This window comes from Brienomyrus brachyistius, chromosome 17, assembly GCF_023856365.1.
Source record: "Brienomyrus brachyistius isolate T26 chromosome 17, BBRACH_0.4, whole genome shotgun sequence".
NCBI lineage: Eukaryota > Metazoa > Chordata > Actinopteri > Osteoglossiformes > Mormyridae > Brienomyrus > Brienomyrus brachyistius.
The window spans coordinates 19569932-19588021 of record NC_064549.1 but is presented as its reverse complement, the minus strand read 5'-3'; the positions used below and the strand labels follow the sequence as shown (position 1 = coordinate 19588021).

Here is an 18090-nt window from a genome sequence, read left to right as displayed (position 1 = left end):
TCCTGCAGTACAATTAATTACTTATGAATTATTATGAATTACTTCATTCAGAACCTAGATTTGGGAAGTGGGGAAGTAATTTAACTTTCTTCAATTGATTACAGTAAAAGCTGATGACTTGAGAAGTGAATACTGAATAGCAGTTTAAGTAAGAATTAAGTCTGTAACAGCTTAATGTGACATGGTGTTATGCGTTAAATTAAATAACTACCCAAACTGTCTAGTTTGAGTATCCTGGAGAGGGGTGTTTAACAGATTGTATCACTCCTGTGTCAATATTTAAAGTGTGGTTGAAGTTCAGCTTTTCTGTTTTTCTTTTTACAGACAAATTCTTTATCATGCTGAACACTAATACACTTGGTAAGTCATGCTTAGTTTTCTCCTGATTGTGTCATGTTGGAAAAGCACAGTACTCCATACTGTGTTTTAATCTGGGTACTATTTTTATTCTAGCCGGTTTTGTATCTTTTTACCATCAGACTTAATACTAAGGGTACCTGTTTTTTTTTAGCAGTGTTGTATCTCAGTCTTTTGCCTCACCTGTAATTTTAAGACCCTTACTGCTCCTCTTCTTTGTCTAGGTAGAAGAATGAGGCTCAGCTATAGGGTGTCCTTGCTTGAATGTCTGCTCCTCAATGCTGTTTTCCTGCTGTCCCTTACAACAGCACAAACTTCCAAAAGTGAGTCAGTCTTTAGAACATGTCACTTTGCTTGTTGTGTGTTTTGCATAATTTCATAGCCAGATAAAATGATGAATCGTGTTATGTATGTTCTAAGGCACATCGGAGTATAGTTTTCACCATGTATAGTGGAGTGTAATCTTCACTTTGGATGGGGGGGGGAGCAGTACACATTGTTCTATTATACAAAGTCCGGTGATGACATAGAGGCAAGTTTGAGAAATGAGTGAGAGCCCAATGAACTGCTTAATTGGTAGCTAAGGAAGGGATGAGCCAGTATGCAGGGAGACAACTGTGCCAGAAAAACAGGAGAACAAAGGCATAAGAAACACAGTCCCAGCACTCCTTGGCTGAAGAGACTTTCAGGGAAGTCATCCTCTGTAGAATCCACTCAGGGGCTACAGCTCTGTCAAGGGAATTTAATTCTAATGCAGAAGTTGTGGATATTGGCTGATTTTCCCTACTGACTTCCTGGGGTGCTGGCTGGGCAATTATTTACCATGACTGTCTGGCCATTATGGTGTTGAAGATAAGACAGTGGTGCAATATCACTTTTGAACTCACTGCACAAAGAATTTCTAAAATTCAAGTTGGTTCATATCTGATTGATAAATAGGTAACAGGTGTCAATAATGCATTTTGCATCTCAGATTTTTGTGAAGGAATACATGCTCAGTTTGCTCATGCTTTGTTTAGAAAGTTCTAATCCACGACCATAATTATGAGAGAACAAAATGATAACACCTAAGAAGGGTACTGGAGATTAAACTTCCATGGAACATATAAGAAAAGCTTGATCTTTTTATTTTTATTTTCTGTAATCAGTGTTATTTTTATAGTGCAAATTTGTATAAGACGTAAAACACATCTAAAAGAAACATAGTAGAAACAGGTGTAAAAAACAGGTTTCAGGGTTGAGAGGACCATAAGGCAGTATAGTCAACAAATCATTATTTTGCATTCAGTATTTCTGGAGTGGAGAGATGCAGTTCAGGTCCTGAAGGTCCGACGGCCAAGAGCCAACTTTTTCCTGGAGGAAATGCTACCAGGAAACCTGGAGCGTGAGTGTTATGAGGAGACCTGCTCCCAGGAAGAAGCAGCTGAGATCTTCCAAACTAAAGAGAAAACGGTATCATTCTGATGTTGCTGTGGCTCACTCCATGTACACTTACATACATTGCACTTTCACTTTACTAGTGAAAAGTAAACTTTCATTGCACTGAAAAAAAAGCCACAAGAAATTCTGAACTAATTTTAGGCTAATAAACTCATCGGCAGTTTGGTAAATGTTCATGTAATTTTTTTAAACTCCCAGATATTTCTTAACATTACTTCCAGACTCATTATTCATAAGATGCAAATAAGTAAGAGTAATATATGGTTGCAGAAGCATTTACAATGCACAGCTTGAAGTTCGACATGCTTATACTCGTACCATAGTTACCACACATTTGTTTGTACCTAAAGACATTATATTAACATCTTCGATTGGAAAATGTATTTATTATGGAACACTGAATGCACAGAGACGAGGCAGACCCCGAAATGCAGGAGACTGATCTATTTATTTCAAAGCTGGGTGTACCAAAAGCCCAAGGGATAAGGCAGGCAGATAGTTGGGTCGAAAGCTGGTGGTCGAAAGCCAGTCCTACAAATAAAGACGAGATGTGGAGACGACGGGGTAGGAAGCAGGACAGAGGCAGATCAGGACGACAGGGCAGGGAAGCAGGCAGGCAGAGACAACTGGGGAAGCAGGGCAGGCATAATGGCAGGACACGGAGAGGCAGGCAGGGCAGGAGGGCAAGACATGAGACAGAGAAGTGCTTAGCAAGTGTCATTGGGAATGGCAACAATCCTTCGCAACTTTGGGAGCTTGTTGTGAGGTTAAGAAGCCTGGTCTGATTGCGATACTCGACTGCTCCTGTGCTGCCTGGGGGGTGTGACATATAATTAGAACTACTGTACTGATCACTTGGTGGGTAGGAAGCCAACGAAGCCGTGGAGTCAGGTGAAACAGGGTTTAATCCGGGCAGACAGGAAAGCACAGGGCAGTGACAACCAAACATTAATGACAGACCTGGGGAAACAGACTTCAACGCAGACTACTGTAAATACAGGATATGACATCAGACCAATGTAAAACAGCTGAGCACAATTGGGGAATCACGCATGGTCGATCAGGGGGGCATGGCTCACACGAGGGCTGGACGCACAGGTCATGACAGAACCCCCCCCCTTAAGGCATGCACTCTGGGCGTGGCCCAAGGGGAGCGGCGGACAGGATGAGACCAGGGACACGGGACCTGAAAGACAAAAGCAAGACCATTCACGAGGGCCCAGGAACAGAATCGCCACACAGAACAAGCACAGGGGCAAGAGCCAAGACAACACCTGACAGAGTACAGGAAACACCGACAGACAGACCAGAAAAGGAGACACAGAGGAAACAGAGAATGGAGGAACAAAAGGACCAGGAGTGAACATAGGAGGCACAGAGGGACGAGGAGCAGAGACAGGAGGAACAGAGGGATGAGGAACAAACACAGGAGGCACAGATATGGGGGGCCAGACGGGAAAGGCCGGGAGACAAAGAGGAGCCCGAGGGAGCAACAGTGGGCGACGGGCGGCAGCCAGAGGGGCTGCAGGCGACCGGGAGACCGGAGCAGGAGTGGACCTTGCGGGGAGCGAGGAGGCAAGCAGAAGGACTGCCGAAGGAGGCAAGGAGTAAGCAGAAGGGGACCAGATATGGGGGGCCAGACGGGAAAGGCCGGGAGACAAAGAGGAGCCCGAGGGAGCAACAGTGGGCGACGGGCGGCAGCCAGAGGGGCTGCAGGCGACCGGGAGACCGGAGCAGGAGTGGACCTTGCGGGGAGCGAGGAGGCAAGCAGAAGGACTGCCGAAGGAGGCAAGGAGGAAGCAGAAGGGGACACCAGGAGATGCAAAGAGGAAGGCAGAGGGGACCACAGCGCAATGCTGCCCGACACTGAGTGGGGGGACTCGCAGGCGACTGAGGAGTCGAGGCATGGGAACTCGGAGGCGGCCAACGAGGCATCAGAGGAGGGACCACCAGCTGACAACGAGCCCTCGGAGGTGGACCCACAGGTGACAGCCGGACCGGAGCCGGAGGACCGCCGAGCCACAGCCGGGGAGAGCAAGGTTGAACCAGGGGGCAGGGTGGGCGGGACCCAACACCTGCGGAGGTGTCCCCTGCCCTTTCGGGACACTGAAAGGTGGAGTACCGGCCAGGACCGACCATGCCAGGAGAGGGCAGAGGAGTCATGTGGGAGGTCCCCGAGGAAGGAAGGACCAGTGGTCAGACTGTCTGAGAACTCCTTGGGGACTGGAACTGGTGCTGGGGGGAGTGGAGCCAGGTCAGGGACTGGAACATGGGCCACAGGGGCAGGAGTCACAGGTGCGGGCGGAGCCGCAGACAGGGCCTCGGGCAGACCAGGAACAGGCGGAGGCAGAGGGGCCTCGGGTGGAGCAGCAGGCATGGGCGGCGCCATAGCAGGGGTCTCAGGGACGAGCGGAGCAGGGACTGGAAGAGTGGGCAGTGCAAGAACGGGCGGAGCAAGGACGGATGAAGCAGGAGGCGGCGCCTCAGGCAGTGCAGCTGGCGGAAGTGGCGCCTCGGGTGGTGCAGCAGGCGGAGGCAGCACCTTGGGCGGTGCAGCAGCCACAGCAGCCGCAGCAGGGAGCTCAGGCGGTGCAGGGAGCGGAGCAGTAGCTGGAGGCGGGGCTGTGGCAGGCACCTTAGGCACCATAGGAACTGCCGACTCTGGACCAGCAGGGGGCGCCGACTTATATTAGTATTTTTTTAAATAATTATTATTAATTAATAATTGAGTAAATTTCCTGGCAGCATTATTTAAATTAAACTTTGTATAACATTTTGGCTAGACAACCCAATTCACCTTTTTAATTATAAAACTGTCCATTGCTAAGACCATAAAGGCAATCATTAGTTCGAAATTCACACATCCAAACACAGACATATTGATTTCAGGGAGGTGGATGAGGGACAACTAGGGGGCGGGGTGGTTGCTGGCTAGGCTTGGGTGGTAATGCTATAATATATTGTAACATATACTCCTTAGAATATCCCCCAACCTTATTGGGAAATATTGCTTTTTAAAATATAATATGCCGCTGTATAATGTCTGGGCGGTATGACGATATTAAAAATTAGATACCAGTCAATCCTGTTAGCTGACCTGTGAACTGTACAGAGTATAAAATAGAGAGCAAATAACAGAGATTAGAAAGCCTGACCTCTCTAAAATGTGGATATTTGGATTGCTTACAAACATGGTATGCTAACAAACATGACCACAAGAAACTGGATGCCAGATGTGAAAAGGGCATAATTGTGGGGTGTAACAAAAACAGTCCAGCATATCTGGTCTATTACTCAGAAAAACATAAAGTGTTTAGACAAAGACTGGTAAAATCAATCAGAACAAATTATATTGAAAAACAGACCCAAATCGATGAATGTAGTTCAGAAAGGCGTTAGTAGCTCACGCTTATAAGGACTATGCTCTGGAGGACGACAAACAGTGAATCAGCTGTACATGAGCAGGTCGAAAAGGAGAAAAAAACTGTAGTGGCTAGTTATTTGTATTTTCGTGGTTATTGCTGGAACTGCTGCACCAAGAGATATGTGGGTACGAGCCTGCCGGTGCAGGCTGATGATGTCGGTGCATGCGTATAAGCAAAAAGCCACATGAATTCCGATCTGAGCGTTCACATTCGGGTCGCATGGCTGCGAATCAGATATGTATCTGATTTAGTACCTCATATAAAAGTGATACAAATCCGATTTGAAAAGATCAGATCTGTGTCATGTTAAGGCAAAAAAATCTGATTTGAGTAACTTCAGCATGGCAGTGCGAACGTAGCCTCATTCATGAAGTGGTAGGTCACATAAAATCACAGAGCGGGAACAATGCATACTGAGGCACACAGTGTGCAGAAATCAATAGCTACAAACACTGGACTCCAGAGCAGTGGAGACGTGTTCTCTGGAGTGACGAATCATGCTTCTCTGTCTGGAAATTCCAAGGACAAGTCTGGGTTTGATGGTTACCAGGGGAATGGCTTGCCTGACTGCATTGTGCCAAGTATAAAGTTTGGTGGAAGGGGGGTTGTGGTGTGGCATTTTTTTTCAGGGCTTGGGCTTGGCCCCTTAGTTACATTGAAAGGAACTCTTAATGTTGAAGCATTAAAAGCCATTTTGGACAGTTTCATAGTCCCAACTTTGTGGGAGCAATTTGGGGATGGCCCCTTCCTGTTCCAACATGACTGCACACCATTGCACAAAGCAAGGTCCATAAGGACATGGACGAGCGAGTCTGGTGTGGAGGAACTTGACTGGCCTGCATAGAGCCCTGACCTCAACCTGATAGAACACCTTTGGGATGACTGTGAGCTAGGCCTTCTCGTCCAACATCAGTGCCTGACCTCAGAAATGCTTTCCTGGAAAAATGGTCAAAAATTCCTATAAACACTCCAAAACCTTGTGGATAGCTTCCCTAGAAGATTTGAAGCTGTTATAGCTGCAGAGGGTGGGCCAACTTCATATTAAAACCTATGTATTAAACATGGGATGTCATTAAAGTTCATGTGTGTGTCAAGGCAGGTGCCCCAATGCTTTTTGCAAAATATTGTATAAATGGGTGTCATCTGCATAACAATGGAGGGAAATATTGTGCTTCCGGATAATGAGTACTAACAGAACCATATATGGTTCAAAGAGATATGGGACTGATATTGATCCCTGAGTAACCAATGACTGAGATATGATAAATCCAGTGAGCAGTGAACACGGAGCACCAGCTGAAAAAGAAAACAAAATTTAAAGAACTGAAAAACTATACCGCTGACACCATTTGCCCAGTCCCCAAATGACAAGGCAAAATACTAATGAAAAATTAGTCACCAAAATAGCCATTAATAAAAATTGCAATATAAATTATACCTTTGACCAGAAAATGATCTGATTGTACCTGTAGCTTGCCCCAAAATTAAGCTCATTAAAGATACCAACTCCTACATAAAGATAACAAAATCAGCAACATATCAACGTTTCAACATATTCAGTAGTACCTTAACATAATCAGAAATCAGTAGCACCTCAATACTGAACAAGTTTCACAAAAACCTTTGGCAAGATCCCAGTAAGTTGGCATCATATAAACCACAACAACCAAACAAAAAGGTAGTTACAGAGAGTCATCTTGCAATGAGAACATAACTATTATATTACTGTAGCTGAACACCGTCAGACCAGTGAAAAAAAAGACATTTATGTAGCTTATCCCATCTGGTGCATGAACACAGAACTCCTGGATGTCTCCGAGAAAGAATTCTGCAAGTTAATAGGTGTAGCATCCCTCAGTAAAGGCATCTCAGCCAAGCCGGGTACATAAGAACATAAGAAATTTACAAATGAGAGGAGGCCATTCAGTCTATCAAGCTCGTTTGGAGGAGAACTTAACTAATAGCTCAGAGTTGTTGAACTCTTATGTAGCTCTGATTTAAAGGAACCCACGGTTTTAGCTTGCGCTATGCTAGAAGGAAGACTATTCCATATTCTAACTACATGCTGTGTAAAGAAGTACTTTCTCAAATTTGTTTTAAAACCCGTATAAACATGCCCGAACGAAACACTGTCAGAAGAGCAAATGCTGAGTTTAAACAAGCACAAGCAAAACCAATTAACATACAGCATGTCATTTTAAAAGAAGAAAGCACTTAAACTCATTACATTTAACCAACATGTTTAAAGAAGAAGAAACACTCTACCAGTGTTAGATTGAAGAAGGCATTTAACAGCACTTTAATTTAACTTTTAGAAGGAATAGGCCCGCTCTGCCGTATTCGTGTGCTCAGTTTGAACAATGTGGGCGAAATGACGCCTTAGGAGATCCGAAGCTTGCGCAGGCGCACTCACGCAGACATCCCATTTCAAAATGGCGGCACCATCGGTATGCCTGTTATTTCAAATAAACCCCTATAACCATAACGTTTTTTAAGTAATGAGGCATTTTTCTGCCAATGTGAATAATAAAGTAAAGCGCATTTCGACAGCAAGAATCAAGGAATAACGAGGTTAATTCTTGTTTAAATGAGCATGTGCTCTCTCTCTCTCTCTCTCTCTCCCTCCCTCCCTCCTGTAGCGCATGCGCGTACAGACACAGTATTTTCTTTAAACAGTCACCTCGTGGTGTCAAGCAGTTGTCAAATTGGAAATAAAATGGCTACCAGCGGTCAAATTGTTGCCGATCTCATACAGATAGAGTCTGCAAAGAGTTTGATGACCCCAGTGACACCCCTTCCCCGCAACTTAGCACTGCTAAACCCAACATGGGCTCTATGCAAACCACCGAGGCAGCGCAAGCATGGCGCTTGTGCAGCATATTCTCATATAATGAATGTATTTGCATAAAACGCAAGAAAAATTTTTAACAAAGTGTGGTCAGCGGGGCATTATTAGGCCAACCCACTTCTGCCGATAACAACCAATAAGATGAGAGAAGTCTGTAGTTAATCATGTTGAAAACGTATTAATATCCATCACTTATGTGAGCCAGCACTCAAGACGAGACACCCCTCCCCAGTGAGCAATGGCATGCGAACAGACAACTTTGACCGGTCTGACCACCCCTGAAGACCCCATATTGGGGTCTGCACCGACACTGGCGTCCCGGCTTCAGCCAATGACTTCTGGACTGCGACTGGGTGATCCTGAATCCTGCCTTCAGTGGTACTCATCTGGGCTTCGGCCAACAGCTTCTGAACTGTGACTGTACAACCCACCAGAGCTTTCTCCTCAACTCACCCCTCAGCAGGATGCATCATGGGGTCCATATGGGGATCCGTGCCTGCCACCGGCACCCCCTTCTACCCCGACATGGGCGCAATGGCCGGCGGTGGCTGATGCATCAGGTGTATTCCCGTGTGCATTCGTGGACACATCGTGGCCCCCAGCACCAACGATGGATGAGCTCTGCGGGCGTTTTGCGGTGCTGTCATTATCTGAAGATGTTGTGGATGGGATCATCACTGACTCTGCCATGAAGATAATGAAAGGGGCACTGGCCAGCATTCTGGATCGAGTAATAGAGGAGGACATGAAGGAGACCTGTATAGGGTGCTCTGTGAATCTCCCAAGCCAGCGGTGCCACACGTGCCTGTACGAACCCGAACTTGAAACGTGTCTGTTACACACCATCAAACCCTTGGTCTTTTGGAGGTCCCGATAGATTATGCATATCGCTGATAGATGAAGAAGGTGCGTATAATATAAATAAGTTGCAACATGGCTGTCTAGTGAAGATACATACACATTACATAAACCGATCAGGTTTAATTTCAAAAGGAATAGAGTCTTTTTGACTAATATCGATTCTCAATGGCAAGCTGACTTGGTGGACTTACGCGGAACAGAATGACAATTTTAAATACATGTTAACGTGTATAGACATTCTATCAAAATATGCTTTGGTGTGGTGTCTTAAAAGCAAGACCGGCACAGAGGTAAAGAAAGTGTTCGAAAACATTCCCTCTAAAGGCAGGACCCCCAAAAAGCTACAAACCGATCTCGGGACAGATTTTTTTAACATGTTGTTTCATTAGCTTACCGAGAAACATGGAATAATACATTTCGCCACTGGTAACAATGCATCTGTAGTGGAAAGGTTTAATCGCATGTTAAAGACATGAATGTGGTGCTATTTTACAACTTATAATACAAGAATGTAGACATTGTACAAGATCTAGCGAGTGCTTACAATAACACCCACCACAGTACCATTAAAATGAAGCTGGTTGAGGTAAATGCACAGAATGCAGCCCAAGTCTTCAACAACATATATGGTTTGATGATGAGTACATCTGAAAAGCATTGTTATAAGTTTAATACTGGGGATGTGGTCAGAGTGCTGAAAGCATGTGGAAAATTTACCAAAGGATATGAGCAAAGTATTTTACAGTCGGCGAACGTCTGTCTAGAGCACCACCAGTGTATAGGTTAAAAGTAAATATTTTACGCCAAAGAGCTACAAAAGATCAGACTAGACAAAGACAAAAACTAGTCCATAAAACTCTGCAGAGGGTGGTACGATAAGCCAAATGCATTTGTAAGGCTGATCTGCCCTCCCTGCAGGACGTATACCTCAGATGATGCAGGAGCATAACTGCCAAAATCAGCAGGCACACACTCAAACAATTACCTTTTTACCAGGCTGAGGTCTGGTAAGTGCTTCTGCTATCTCTCAGTGAAAACTGAGAGGCTTAGAAGGAGCTTCTACCCCCAAGCCATTACAATGCTTAGTACTTTATTACACATCTTATTTCTATTCCCTACTTAACTATATGCATCTCATACTTTATTTAATCTATGTTGCACAATTCATTTTTTACAGTACAATTTTATTGCAGCATATATTCTGACTGTGTACCTTGCATGTGGCAAATAAAAACCTTGAATCCTTGAAAAGTAATAAAATTTCAGGGATTATCATTATTACCATATGCCTCTGTATAGGGTTAGCAGTGCCTTATATGCAGCTAGCTGTTAATATAAAAACTAGTTTATAGAGGATCATTTCTAAAATTGTGATAACTGTATATCCTATTTTTCTCTTTTTAAAATTTATGTAATTCTTTTACAGATGGAATTTTGGTATCGATACAAAAGTAAGTATGCGTAAATCTGTAATTTGGCATGCTGAGTATCTCTTTCAATATTACACTGTTTTTTTCCTGAATCATTTGTTTTGTGGATGAAATGGACCGAGAGAACTCTCCACAATCTCTGGGTTCACAATTCTTGAGACTGATCCTTTGATTAGCTGTGAACCACCCTCACTGAGAATCTCACTGAGATTGCACAGGTGGTGAACCAGTTGGGGGTAGGAAAGGCCACATGGATCTGTGGTGTCTGGGGTGAACTTCTCCAGGCTGCTGGTAAGGCTGTCCTCCTGGCATTGCAGGCAAACTTTGCTTTCATTTGGGTGTCATCCCAATTGACTGGAAAATGAGACTACTTATCCCTATCTTGAAAGAAAAGGGATATCGCCTGGATTGTGGCAACTACAGGGGGATAACACTGCTTTCAGTGCTGGGTAAGGTCCTTGCTAGGGTCATCCTCAACAGGATCCATGATCACTTGTTCATCTACCAGTGACAGGAGCAGTCTGGTTTTATGCATAAGAAGTCTACCACTGACCGCATCCTGACACTGAGGGTTCTTATCGAGTGCAAACCCAAATATTGGCAGAGTTTCTTTGCGGCCTTTGTCAATTTTCTAAAAATGTTTTACTTAGTTGATCAAGCTGCCCTGTGGAACTGTGAGACTCCCCCCAAAGTTGATGGATGTCATGGGTGGCCTGTATCCTGGTACTGTGAGTGCTGTGCAGAGTAGAGACAGAACCTCTGCATTCTTCCCAGTTGATTCCGGGGGTCATTAAGAGTGTGTTATTGTTCCTACTCTGTTCAGTACTTGCATGTACTGGGTGCTGGGCAGGGTCATGGGGTCCAGTAGCTGTGGGGTATCTCTTGATAAAGAAAGATTCACTAATCATGACTTTGCCACTGATGCTGTGGTCTTTGTGGAGTCCGTGGAGGCTCTGATTGGGGCTCTTGAGAGATTGAACAAGGCGATTCTCTGTCTGGGCATGCGAGTGTCTTGGATAAAAACCAAGGTCCAGGCCTTGACTAAGCCATGACCTCTTGGGCACAGCCATCAACGGTGTGTCTGCGGAAAGAATGTTGACCTTCTCGAGAAACTCACTTACCTCGGTAGCGACATTCATATCTCTGGGGACTTGTCCTATAAAGTCAGTAGATAGACTGGGAGAACATGAGGGGTCATGACGTCACTGGAAAGAGGTGTATGGCACTCCCAATATCATTGTAAGAGGATGAAGGTCCCAGTCTTTAGAGTCCTGGTGCTCTGTGTTTTGCTGTATGGCTGTGAGACATTGACACTATCCAGTAACTTGAGACAAAGACTGGACTCCTTTGGTACTGTGTCTCTCCAGAGTACTGCTAGTATGACTTTGTGTGGAATGAGCGGTTGCTCAGGGAGTCCCAAATGAAGCACATTACCTGCATTGTGAGGAAGCATCAGTTATGGCACTAATGCAACATAGTGCGATTCCCTGAGGGTGATACAGCTTGCAGGATCCTCATTCATGAGGACTCAAGTGGCTGGACCAAGCCAAAGGGACGCCCACGTAACACCTGGCTGTAACAGATGAATGGCCATTTTCGGAGTGGGACTGAATAGCATGTTGGCCTGGGGGGCGGTCAACCGAGATCCCAAGGTGTTTTTTCCTGTGGGGAGGTGGGTGCAGCAAAGCGCTGTACCATTGCATGCTCCCTAACTTGACCTGACCTGTGAATGAAATACCAAGAATAGTTTTTTGATTCAGATGAACCAGAGCTTCAAAGATTTACTCTATCTATATGTGATTCAGATCTGCACTCCTGTCAGAGAAACCCTTGCTTGAATGGAGGGATATGTTCAGTTGACCAGCATGACTTTTTGTGCCTCTGCCCACCTCGCTATGATGGAAAGAGATGTGAGACAGGTGAGGCATAGCTTGAATCTGAAGTACCCTGGTTGTTGAATAGGCAAGGCCAATAATACTTATATGGCATTTATGTCTCCTAGAGGTGTTTGAGTGCCAGTACAAAAATGGGGGGTGCCTGCAGTACTGCACTGACATAGAGCGTACTACCGGTGTGATGTGTAGCTGTGCTGAAGGATATCATCTGCAGGAAGATGGAAAGACCTGCAAGGAAGCAGGTAAAGGAAAACTCCCAGTGTGCATCTTTGTCCTAAGGATACGTAATAGTTTTATGCAGATCATAAAAATAAGAATAGACCATAACAAAACATTCTGTAGTATAACATTAAACTCTAGTTTTAGCACTACTGTAGTTTTCTAAAATTAAGTCAACTATCATTTGATGTATACAACTATATTTAGATGAATAAGAATGTTCAAGCAAGTAGTACACATACAAAGAGTAAAATATGAGCTAGGAATTCTAACTAATAAAATAAGCTTTGTAAATTATCCGCTTTTCAAATATCAAGTGAAGGTGTTATATTAACATTATAGTGTTGCACGCTTTTATCTGTTTTGTCACATGGGGATTTATTTAGCAGGTTCCTTTTTTTTTATACTGCTGTCTGGTAGCTATAGTTATGTGTACTTACCACATTGTCATCCCAGTGCCATTCCCCTGTGGGAAACGATGGCAAGGGTATTCTGTCCAGCGCTCTGCCCTGGAGGATGTGTTCATACGGAATGAAACTCAACTATTTCCATCAACTTTTCCTAACTCTACGAATCCAAAGAAAGTGTCCTTTCATAATTCTACTGATCAAAAGTGTAACTCCACCAGCATTAGCAGTAACACAAGAGACAGCATTGAAGATGAGTTATCAGAGGGATTTGATATGAAAGCACGCATTGTTGGAGGACAGCTTGAAAGACAGGGTGGGAGTCCATGGCAGGTATGACATATTTAGGAACAACAAATTCAAAGCCCAAATATGCAATTAGACTGTATACTTTTTTTTTACTCAGTTGGTCTTGCTACATATTTTATGTTACATTTAAAAAGAATATTTGTTCAGTTGGTGAATATAGATTTCACAGATCAAGTCTTAATATTCACGTAACAGTAGTCTATTTTCTGGAATTTTTTGAATCCATAAAAAAATATTTTTGAAACAATTTAAATACTCCCTCATCTTAAATAAGAAAAAATAATTCTGATAAGGCAGTGTGAGTAAGAAAGGGCTATATAGTCTAACAATAAAATTGAAAGAATTTGTAGGGACAAGCTCTAACACCGGGTCAGTAACTGTACAATGTTTACATTTTTTACACTGTTCTGTGTGATGCTGCTTACCAGCTAAAATATGTAAAATTCTGCCAACTAATTAATTGTTTTAATGAAAAAAAAATGCGATTCTATCCTAATTTTTAATGTACAGGTTCTTATTCACAAGGAAGATGGCTTTGGGTTCTGTGGTGGCACTCTGATTATGCCACGCTGGGTTATTAGTGCGGCCCACTGCTTCCAGGAAACCCCTCATCATGTGACCATTGGTGAGATGTTTGAATCTGTAGTGCGGTATTTTATAATCCATTGTATGCGCACAACTAAGTTTTCAGTCTGCAAACTATACACTATACAAGCTATACACTATACACTATAGTATACTATATCACTATACAGTGATAGTGAGTTTGACAGTTGGGTGTATACTTATATGTAAAGACATATGTTGCAATTTTTTTAATTATACTTGTGTGCATATGAAGCATTTTATATCCATGAATATTTTAAATATTGACTTCTCTTGTACCTAGGGAAATTTGACAAGATGCGACTAGACCAAGATGAGCAGATGATCCGAGTTAAAATTTTAATAGTGCACCCTCACTTCCATGAGTTTACATTTGACAGCGATATAGCCCTACTCTACTTGGCCAAGTCAGTGCACCTGGGGCCCTTTGCCACACCTGCGTGTCTTCCCAACATACACCTGGCACAACTGCTCCTAAAGGAGAATAAAATGGGCACTGTCTCTGGGTGGGGGGCTACCCAGTACATGGGAAGATCTTCCCGTTTCTTGCGCAAGGTGGAGCTCCCAGTTGTGGATCAGAAGAAGTGCATTTTGTCCACTGAGCAGGTGATTACAGACAATATGTTCTGTGCAGGATATGATGAAGCGCTCATGGATGCCTGCAGTGGCGATAGTGGTGGTCCTTTTGTGTCCAAACACCAGGACACCTGGTACCTTATAGGTGTGGTAAGCTGGGGAGAAATGTGTGCTGCCAAGGGCAAATATGGTGTTTACACCAAACTTGACAACTACCTGTCCTGGATAAAAGACACAGTACTGCAGTATGAGCAGAACATTACTGAAAACTAAACTGAAATCTTACAAATGTTATTTTGTGTTGTTATGAAAATTACAGTGGAATGTATAATGAATGTGTGGCTAATATGAAGTGAGTAAAAATTAGATTTTTGGTACTTTTTGGTAACTGGTAATTCCTTAATTGTTTAAATAAGACTAGTGTTATATCAAATGGAATTAACTGACTGAACAGCTTAATTCAAGGGTTAACATAGAGTGGCTTTGGATGATAGTTCACCTCACCGCAAAACAGAGACAGTTTTGTGGTGCCATTAGAACACAAGCTGACCAAGAACAAAGGAGTGCTTTAATAAATATGAATACATGGCCATGTATTGCTGTTTAATGAATTGACATCAACACTGGTAATTCCAAATCTTTGGTCTGTTTCAAGGTCCCTGTCTTAGCATACTCCCCGAGTAAATAATAAATGTTTCAAGCTTTCCAGAGATATATGTTACACCTCTATACCTTACAGTTTTTTCCAATTGCAAAAACACAATTTTGCAAACTAGGCTGGTTTTATCAAAATACAATTCACAAAACCACACACCCAGAACTGCAGAAAACCTCATATATCCTGCAAAATGAAGCACTGCAACCAAAACTACATATAGAATTATCAAAATCAAACTTTTGCACCAAATGGCACACACGTCATTCATATTACCAGATTTTTGTCTAACTAACTACACACTGTTGGGCATAATGAAAAGCACTCTCATCTTTAGTACGCTTTGCCACAATAGTAAAATAGTTCAAATTGTAGAAAATTCTTCAGATTGTTCACATGCACAGAAATATTTGGAGATACACATACATGTCATGTCCGGCTCGTCCGATCCTCGTCCGAACTCAGAGTTTGCTGGGTAAACGGGTAACGGGCAGACAATCGGGCAGGAAGCGGGCAGGAAGCAGGCAAGAAGGCAAAAGTCGGGAAACCAAGGTAACGGAGACCAGGAAACATCAGACATTGACTAACATCAATGACGGGTGAAAACCAAGGCAAGACACGGACTGAAATAGACGAGACTGAGCGAAAATAATTGGACACAGCTGGGCAAGATCAGGGAAGCATTATCAAGGGGCGTGGCACACACGAGGATCGGACGCGCCGGACATGACAACATGCATTTATTGTTTTATTTTTCACCAAACATATATGCACAGCAGATATATTTACATTGGAGTGAACAAAAATATGCTCACAAAAAACAGTAAACTGAAAAAGAAAATGTGCAGAAAAAATATATAGAAAAAAAGAGGCAAGAAAAATAATTAGGCAGCATCTTGCCACACAGCTGGGTCTGGCCACAACGCCTCGTCCACATCGCAGGCAATATCTTCCCTTGCCAGACATCGAGGGAAGCGCCTTGAGTGCCGTATCCATCTCTGAATCGCACCTACATCAATTTCACCACATGCCTCTTCCATAGCCTGCGCAAGAGACATGCGCATATAGGACTGCCAGTCATATACCTTCCACGGTCATGCCGAAAAGAACTCTTCTATGGGGTTCAGAAATGGTGAGTATGGTGGGAGGTATTGCACGAGAAACGGTGGATGGTCAGCAAACCAATTTTGGACTGGGGCAGCATGATGAACATGATGAAGATGAACTCATGTGGAATTGCATGAACATCCATTTCCAGTACTCCCTGAAAACAAAGAACAAAAATCAGTCAATATGGTGTTATCCAGTACACTGGGAAACAATGTTGCGTGTAGTGTGCTGCAGTCAATATTGTACTCACATCCACATATGCTCGTCTGAGCTCTTTATTTCTTTGAGAGTTTCTCTCAAAAGGCACCTTATATAGTTGCTTCAGTCTGATTTGGTTTCGCTTGAGAATGTGGGCCAATGTGAACAGACTGACTCCTTGAATGTTGTTGAATATGGTGTTGTCCTGGATTATGTGGCTTTGAATTTCTCGTAATCTGATTTCATTATTTTTCAAAACCAAGTTTACAATGGCAGCTTCCTGTACTCCGGTGAACATTTGGCCCCTTCCTCCACCATGGTTGTGTCTCTCAGTCCTTTAGTAAAAAAAATAAAATAAAAAATAGGGCTTGGACAATGCAGCCTAAAGATATTTCCGCCACAGTAGAGTTAATTGTACAGGAAACTTGTAGTTAGTGTATGATATCAGCCATTCATGAAGTAAACAGGTGTCACGCAAGAGATACACTATGACATGGGGTGTACTACACAGTGTGAAAGAAATTTTGGCTACATACCTGTACTCCAGTCTAAATGTACGGATGACAGAGGCGACAGTAAAATGGCTCAAGTTGGGCTGAACTCTATGTCCAGCCGCTCACACTGTCAGCCCATGGTTGATGACATGATCAACTAAGGTTGCTCTGATTTCATTTGATAGTCGTTGTCTTCTTTGGCCATGAACTCCTCTACCAGCTCTACACCTACCTCTCACTCTTCCTCCCCCTCTCATCCTCCCCCTCCCTCTTCCTCTCTCTGCAACATCTTCCATTGTTGTTGTAAAAGAAAGGTGCTCACCTGTGGTCTTTTTATAGTGCTTACTTCCTGATTGAAGTGGTAACAATTAACCATTGAGGTGTTTGGCCAGATGGCACATATATTGGCCAAGTAGCTCATGTGGTGTCATTTTGAATGGCAGTGATTTAAATTGGCAAACGTGACTTTATGTCAGATTGTTGTGTCTTGTGCAGAGAACCGTGTTCAGTGCATTTGAAAAGTGCCATTTTCAATTGCAAAATGTGTGTAAAGCAGAAAATGTGTTTAGAGTTTTGGAGACTTGAGAAGAGGTTTTGCTCTGTGTGTCAGTTTAAATAATTGTGCTATGCCTGTCATTTTAGTGTGTTAGCAATTGGAAAAAAAAAAACTAAATTTTTTGGAGTACTGAATACTGCAAACATTACACATTAGTTTAATATAATTGTATACAAATATTTTTGGTAGGCAACTTTTTTACTATAGTCCTTTGCTTTCCAATTTTTCAGCTCAACATGCAAAAGATTACATCCACAGTAAATGTTTCTCTACATGTCAGCAACAGTTTTGACTTCTAGTGTTTTACATTTTTTGCTATAGTGTGTAATGACAGCTCAGTAGTGTTTCTTTACTGACTGGGTTGATGTGTGGCCTGAAAGCAGTGTTTGCTTTTGAACAAAGATAAAATAGTTTTAAGAAGATTGTTTGATTTTCCAAGATGAGTCAAAGGTTTTGTGAGTGTAGCTTGAATTATAGGATTTGTGCTTAGTGTTTTGAGAAAAGGAGAGCAGATTTTAGGAAACCTGTTTTAGCAATTCAGAAAAACTGTGACTGCTCATCAAGTGCTCTAGGTCTTCTTGCAAATCCTGTAGGTATGGAGCTCCTCAAAACAATTTCTCTACAATGCAAGAAGCTTGTCTAGATGACATGCAGCAACACGGGGGCCAGAACTTCCCATCCACGAATCCAACAGACAGCGCATC

At 43.1% G+C, this 18090-nt stretch overlaps 1 protein-coding gene across 3 annotated transcripts; it reads left to right on the top strand.

Moving 5' to 3' along the window:
- Positions 1-244: 244 nt before the first annotated feature.
- LOC125711312 (coagulation factor IX) lies at positions 245-14963 on the top strand. 3 transcript variants are annotated; one of them, XM_048980105.1, is made up of 9 exons: positions 246-360; positions 582-680; positions 1646-1809; positions 10358-10382; positions 12167-12280; positions 12364-12498; positions 12932-13215; positions 13702-13816; positions 14081-14963. In XM_048980105.1, exons 1-9 carry the CDS (start codon positions 339-341, stop codon positions 14644-14646), a joined length of 1524 nt encoding a protein of 507 aa, XP_048836062.1. In that variant the 5' UTR covers positions 246-338; the 3' UTR covers positions 14647-14963. The 3 variants fall into 3 exon arrangements, with proteins under 3 accessions (XP_048836064.1, XP_048836062.1, XP_048836065.1); XM_048980107.1 differs by lacking the exon at positions 12167-12280 and having other exon boundaries at positions 245-360; XM_048980108.1 differs by lacking the exon at positions 1646-1809 and having other exon boundaries at positions 260-360.
- The last annotated feature ends 3127 nt before the right edge of the window (positions 14964-18090 follow it).